This window comes from Neovison vison, chromosome 7 (genome assembly GCF_020171115.1).
Source record: "Neovison vison isolate M4711 chromosome 7, ASM_NN_V1, whole genome shotgun sequence".
Lineage (NCBI taxonomy): Eukaryota > Metazoa > Chordata > Mammalia > Carnivora > Mustelidae > Neogale > Neogale vison.
Genome location: NC_058097.1, coordinates 197,287,935 through 197,294,764, shown reverse-complemented (window position 1 = coordinate 197,294,764; position 6,830 = coordinate 197,287,935). Strand labels below are relative to the sequence as shown.

Genomic DNA, 6,830 nt, shown 5'->3' with positions numbered 1-6,830 from the left:
GCCACGTCCTGCTCTCCTCTCCCTCCCCCACAAAGACAGCGGAAGGACACACTTGATCATGCTGTACGCCCCAGCCCGTGGCTCCCCTGACCATCTGTGTCCCTTGAAGATGCCCCACTCCCTGTGTCTGCGTCCTGCGCGTGTGCGTGTGTGTGCCTTGTGTCTTTAGATTGTGAGCCCCCCTGGGCAGCGACCCCTGTCTGATACATGTTCTGTGTGGCACGCCTAGGTGTGCTAATAAATGTCCATCCTCAGAAGAAGAGTGTCCAGGTGTCTTCAGGAAGCTCTGGGACAGGTGGCTGGCAAGATGACATGGTGGCATTGGGAGGCAGGAGGAGGTTCTGGGCAGGGCCTCCGGGTCCCGAGCAGCACCTTCTGCTCTCCCAGGCCCCAGAGGGTGGGTGGGAAGCGGGGGATGACTGTCACAAGTTAAGAAAGGACATGCGCGCACACACATACCCTGGTCTCGGTCTCTGCCACTCTGCTGGCCGGGTCTGGCTGCAGGGAGGCTCTGGGAGGGCACGATCCCACCCATCACGCACCGAGACCTGACCATCAGCTTAGGACAGAGGGGCTCTCCTGTGGTGTGGATTCAGCTCGAGGTTAGGAGACCTGAACCCCATGGATGAGCAAGTCCCTTCCCTCCCCGAGGCTGTCCCTCACCCTGCTACTGCCTCTGCTCATTTGTCATCACGACCGCCACTGCCGACCCTCTGGCTCTGATCCCTGAACCCTGGGCACACACACAGCTCTTGGAGAGCTTCCAAGGTGCTCCCCCAAGGCCCACCCCCACCACTGACTGCCCCGCACCAACAGGAGTGCTGTAGACAGGTCCACTGTTACAAATTCCCCTCCAAAAATCTTTTCCCTTCCCCAACCCCCCGCCCCCTCCCCCCATGCCAAGTGAGAAGTCACAGGCAGTTGGGGCAGGGGTGAGCTAGGACTCCCAATACCGTGCTCTTTCCAGCTGTCCTTGGCAACTGTCCTTGGCAACGGCCCCCTCCCTATCCTGGTCTCTCCATTTCCAGATGGAGACCCAGACCCCTCGATAGTGCGCTCAAGCCAGGAGTCTACAACCCCTTTAGCCAAACGGTCTCATTTCCCAAGAGGAGCTGGTTCCTGGTGGTGGTGCAAGCAAGTAGCAAAGCCGGGAACTGGGCCCCAACAGGTTTTTCCTCTCCCTGGAGAGAAACTTAGCCTTGGCAGCCCCTGCTTGGCGGGTAAGCAGCCATGGATGAGGGTGCCATGTTCGGTAGGGGCCCTCTGTGCCTGCACATGGCCCCGGGGTACGCATGGGGCCTTGGCCCCACCTAGAGTTCTCAGGCAGGTGCAGCAGGGGAAGGGGTACAGGAAAACACACCAACGAGAGGGAGAAAATCTGGGCTATGGGGGCCAGTAGGTACTCCAGAGTGACCGTGGCTACCCCACCACCCCCGCCCCCCGCACCTCGACTTCCCCTACATCTCAGATTCGCACGGAGGGAGGTAGAGAAACGCCGGGTTGCATGGTGTTCTGAGCTGTAGCATCCCATCTACATAAACCCAACACTGTGTGTGCAGATGGGGAAACTGAGGCCCAGGGGACCATGACGGGCCAATCGCAGAACTAGGACTGGAACCCACGCCTTCTGAATCTGGCCTCAGGGCTCTTTCCTGTATGGTGTGGTCTGAGTCACGGAGCAAGAGGACAGTCTCTGGTCAGCCGCGGTTCCTACCTCGAGTGATTCTGAGACCTAAAATTCCATCCTCCAAGTTCCCAAGCCCCAGAAAGGATCACTGACCCTGACGGAGCTCCAGCCAGGGGAGCAGGGGCACCTGAGGAGCCCCAGAAGGGAAAGGCTCTGCAGCCAAGCCCCAGACCCCTCATTGTCCTGGAGCAGCAGGTAGCCTCCAGTGTTGGCCACCCACCTACTCCTTCTGTCCGTTCAAGGCCTTTTCTCTCACTTGCAAGTCAGCTGCTCCCAGATCTATCCCAAGCCTCCCTGTAACCCAGGCCCAGCCCAGTGACCGACAGAGCTGCTGGGCCGGACCTGACCTTTGGGCCTTGAATGACATCAGCCCTGTTGCCATGGTGACCGTGGCCGGGCAGCATCTTCTCATGGGAGACGAGCCCCTAGGCTTGAGGCTTTATGATGTTTTCTTTAAATCTTTTTTTCCTGAATAACGAGGAAAGAAAGTAATACCATGACTGAGTAAAAAAGAGATAAGGAAGGAGAGAAGAAGAAAAAGGAGAACAGAGGGAGGGATGTGGAAAGAGGGAAGAATAGACACATGGTGAGGGAGTGGGGGTGGGGCGAGTGCCCGTGAAAGGAGAGAGAAAGGTCAGCTCAGCTTGAGGGAGATTCACATTATATTAAGAGCTGGGAACCTATGAAGCAAGCTAGAAAGGACAAAAAAGGAGGTGAGAGTGGTTTCTGGCAGGCAGAGTGAGTGAGAGCGAGACAGGAGACCAGCTTCAAGCAGCCAAAGCCATTCGTAACAGAGGGCAGGCGCTCGGTCCCCAGACGGGACACAGCTGTTGGCCACGGCCCGCCTGACGCAGAGCTAGCGCACACGGACAGGACCGCCGTGCCAGAGGGAGCCCAGGTTCCCCACAGCCATGGGACCCAGTGCTCCCAGGACTTATAAATAAACAGGCATGTGGGAAACACACATTCTTTCTCCAAGAAATATAATTTATGTTTACAGCCAGTTTTTTTTCTCTTCCTAAAGAAAACACTACCATGTGGGGCCCCTGCCCCTGACGGTGTCCCTGAGTGTCCCCCGCCCTGGCCCCCTCCTTCCGTTATTGCTTGGATGGGAAAGATCTGGCCCTGGGAATTGTAGAGCGGCACCTCACTCCTCACCCCCTAAGGCTGTCCCTGGTGACGGAGTGGAGGCACACAGTGCTTGTCCCGTGCCCCACGCCGTGCCAGCCACCCTGACTGTGCCCATTTAAGGGAATGGAGAGTGCAGGCAGTGGGAGAGGCCCCGGAGCAGCCTCCCAGAGCAGAGATCCTCTCTCCTCCGCGCAGGAGGCCCTAGAGGCACAGTGGATTCTTCTCAAACTTGACAGCTGGAAGGCTCAGGCTGTGGGGAAGGGAGAGAGAGCTCTCTGCTCCCAGCGAGATTCCAGGCACAAGCTGAGAGAACAGAACAGAATCAGAGGCGGGAGTAAAGACCCTGCCTTCTAAGCACCCCCTACCCCATGCAAGTTTTAGGGGGCCTGGGAAGGGAGGTATGTGCGATGGGCCCCAGTGGAGGGCCAAGAGCAGCTTGGATGTTAGGGCCCCAATCCCGCTCTCTCCTGTCCTGGGCACTGGCGCGGGGCCCGGGCCCTCCTCCAAGGGCAGTTCGGGCTCACACAGGCCTGTGGTCCACCCCAGAGGTAGCGGCTCCTGCACCAGGAAGGGTGGCTTTAGGAGATCGAAACTCCAGGAGAGGGAGGGCTGGTGTGGCACGCTGGGCACCCAGACTCAGCCAGAGGTGGTGATACCCTGGACAGCGCTGACCAGCATTTCCGCTGTGCTGTCAGCGACGCTATCAGACTAGACAGAGCCCTAGGCGACTAGACCGGGCCAGGCTTCCCAGTCTGAGGACTGCCCAGAGATCAGCCAGGTGGCAGGCTGCTTACCAACCAGGAGTGTGCAAAGATGGCCCCCAGGCCTGCCTGTCCCTATAGCTGGCCCAAAGTGGCCCCTTCACTGCCCCAAGGTAGGGATCCGCCGTTCCCACAGACCTTCCCAGAGCCCCTCCTCCCAGAATGGCCAAAGTCCATCACCCAGAGAATAGGCTCAGGTGCCCAGTCCCGGAGCGGCTTCCAGGGCGGGGAGGCTACCCCGGGGGGCCCCCAGAGCCCGGGAGCCACCGCCCCCGATCAGTAGGTCCTCTTCCTCCTCATCCTCAAAGGCCCGAGCTGGGCGCCGGGGCGGTGGCCGAGGCATGGGCTCGTCGCGTTCTGCCATGCGCTCGACGGCGCCCTCGCCCACGAGGAAGACGGTGTCGGCGACGCGCGGGGGCCCCGTGACCGGGTTGTGGTCGTAGGAGAAGACGCGCAGGGCGCGCAGCGGGTGCAGGTCAGGGAAGCCGCCCAGGCGGTTGCGGTCCAGGTCGAGGATGTGCAGGCGGCCCATGCGCAGCAGCGCGGGCGGGAACTCCTCGAAGCGGTTACCGTAGAGCCACAGGCCGCGCAGGCCCGTCATGCGCGGCAGCTCGGCGGGCAGCGCGCGCAGCCGGTTGTCGCCCATCTGCAGCGACTGCAGCGCCACCAGGCGCAGCAGCGGCCGCGGGAAGCGCCGCAGGAAGTTGCCCTCGATCCAGAGGCAGCGCAGGCTCTGCAGCTGCGCGAAGTCCGCGGGCAGAGCCAGCAGCCGGTTGCCGCCCAGGTAGAGGCGCGTGAGGCGCGGCAGGCGACACAGGCCGTCGGGCAGGCGCTCGAGCTTGTTGAAGTCGAGCGCCAGGATGCGCAGCTCGCGCAGCTCCTCGATCTCCTCGGGCAGCTCGCGCAGCCCCGTGCCGCTCACGTAGAGCTTCTGCAGGCGGCTCAGCGCGCACACGGCGCTGGGCAGCCTCCGCAGCCGCCTCCCGCTCAGCTCCAGCTGCTGCTCGCCGCTGCGCAGCTGCTCCTCCGCGTCCGACGGCAGCTCGTCCGGCGTGGACTCGGCGATGCCCATGGTCACGGGCCGCGGCCCGGGCCGCCGCCGCCGCCGCCGCCACCGCCGCCTCCGCCTCCCGGCATCGCCCCGCCCTGGCCGCCCCCGGGGCCTCCCCGACGGGGCCGAGGCCGCGCCGGCTCCGGGGCCCCCCGCCCCGGCCTGTCCCTGCGCCGGGAGGGGGGCCGGGCCGAGCCGGGAGGAGGCGTCCGCTCGGGACCCCGCAGCCGCGCTCCGCCGCCCGCCCTCCGGCTTCCCGCGCTCCCTCCGCCGGAGGCCGACTGCCTCGGCTTAGCGCTGACTTGCGGCTCCGCGACCCGTCGCCCTGGCAACCCCCGACGCGTGTGCGGCTGCCAATGAGGCGGAGGGGGGGCGGGGCGGGGCGGGGCGGGGCCGAGGTGCCACCAGAGCGGGGTCCCGGTTCCCGGGCCCGCCCCCCCGCCGGCCCCGGCGACCCGCCGGGTGAGCCGGCGCAAGCCGAGGGAACCCAGGCTCCGCGTCCCGAAAGCCGGGCGCTGTGCCAACACCGACCCGACGTCCGACGCTGTCTACACCTCCAGCACGACGAGCCGTTTGGTGAGCGGTCGTGTGGCCCCGGAGCCGCAAGTCAGAAGGCACCGAGGAAACCTGGCGCGCTACCCGGGACTCCGCCCGAGTAGCTCTAGGGGAGGGACGGAGGGGCGCGGTCAACGCCGGCTACTCATCGCCAGCGGCTTGCGCCCATCCTCACTTTAGGATAGTAATTCGGAGCAGTGTTACTTTCTGGCCGTTTTCAGGGTGGGTCACATCGGAGGCTTTGTGGGGACGGGGGCTTGGCTCCGCCCCATCCCCCCCGCTCCCGCTGCCCAACAGGTTCCTTGTTAGTGCGCTCACGCTCCAGTCTCCTGCCTTGTCCCGCCAGCTACGCTCGAGGTCTGTGTGTGGCTTCGGTGGGCAGAGGACTGGGACACGTGAGCCGCGCTGAGCACCACCGAGGATGACCACTGTCATTCTGCAACTCTCCTGCGCATGCTCCCACCAACAGCTGCGTGCCCCTGCGTTCTTCCCTCCAGTTCAGAGCCCTCCTGCCAGAGCTCTTGGCAGAAACACTCGCTCGCGTTTACTCAGAGTCTGCCGTGTGCCCAGCGCTATACTCAGAGCATTGCACTGAGTCCTTGCACCACGTCTGAGGTTGGTACCCTCATTACCCCAAAGTGAAAGGCGGAGAAACCGAGGCTCTGAGGGGTTTGACTTGAACCCGGTGACTTGCCCAAGGTCACCGGGCTGGTGAGCAGCTGGGGTTTGTGCTGCTAATCACATAACGCACCAACAGAAAGAAACACTGAATTTTCTCACCAGGGAACCTCTAACTCTTTTGCCAAAACTACAAGGAAAGCATCATTAGTCCCATGTAGAAGAGGAGGAAAGTGGCCTGAGAGGGAATAAGGAACCTGCTTAAAAGCAGCCTCCGCGGGTTCAACACGTGCTCCATCCTGCCTCCCCTTGAACCTGGCTGGTGTGCACATGTAACTGATCTGACTCTCCCTCTAGCCTCCCTCCAGCCGCACCCCGACCTTTGACTCACCCCCATCCCCACCCCCACTGCAGACAGGGAGGGAGGCCAGCCCAGGGGCAGAGAGCAGTGACCAGTGCCAGGAGAGCATGAGAACCGCTCGGAAGCTGGAATGTCAGCTCCTGGGGCAGACAAGTTTATCTCCTGCCCTGCTGCTCCGGGTCTGGCACATAGCAGATACTCGGTGAGAAATTTTAACATTTTTTAAATGGAAACAAACTTTTCATACCATGAAATGCTCCGATGGTAAGTGTACATTTTGATGAGTTTTGACAAATGGAAACACCCATGTAATATTTCCATCACTCAGCGTTCCCCTGAGCCTCTCTCAGTCAATCTCTGCCTCCCAGAGGCAGCCGTGAGTGTGACCTTTTTTGTCACGGATCCGTTTTGCCTGTCCTTGAATTTCATATAAATGAAATTATTCAGTTCCCACATTTTTCTTTTCTTTTCTTTTTTCTTTCTTTTTTATTTTTTGTTTGGTTCCTGGCTTCTTTTGCTCAGATGCACAATATATATTTGTCGGATAAAGGGGTGAAAAGGCATGGGGTTGACAGGTGATGGGACACCGAGGAAGGTATCACTGTGACCCAGGGACCCAGCCACCCACCCCTGTCCTGTGGGGGGCACTCACAAAACGAAAGGGAG

General features: G+C 61.5%; 1 protein-coding gene across 1 annotated transcript; it reads right to left on the bottom strand.

The window, feature by feature from the left end:
- Positions 1-2,653: 2,653 nt before the first annotated feature.
- LRRC10B (leucine rich repeat containing 10B) lies at positions 2,654-4,651 on the bottom strand. The gene has a single exon (XM_044261168.1). The coding sequence runs from the start codon at positions 4,649-4,651 to the stop codon at positions 3,773-3,775; it is 879 nt and encodes a 292-aa protein (XP_044117103.1). The 3' UTR covers positions 2,654-3,772.
- Positions 4,652-6,830: the final 2,179 nt, after the last annotated feature.

Bases quoted from the DNA above. Each gene is read 5' to 3' on its own strand.
- LRRC10B (XM_044261168.1), bottom strand. From the start codon at position 4,651: ATGGGCATCGCCGAGTCCACGCCGGACGAGCTGCCGTCGGACGCGGAG.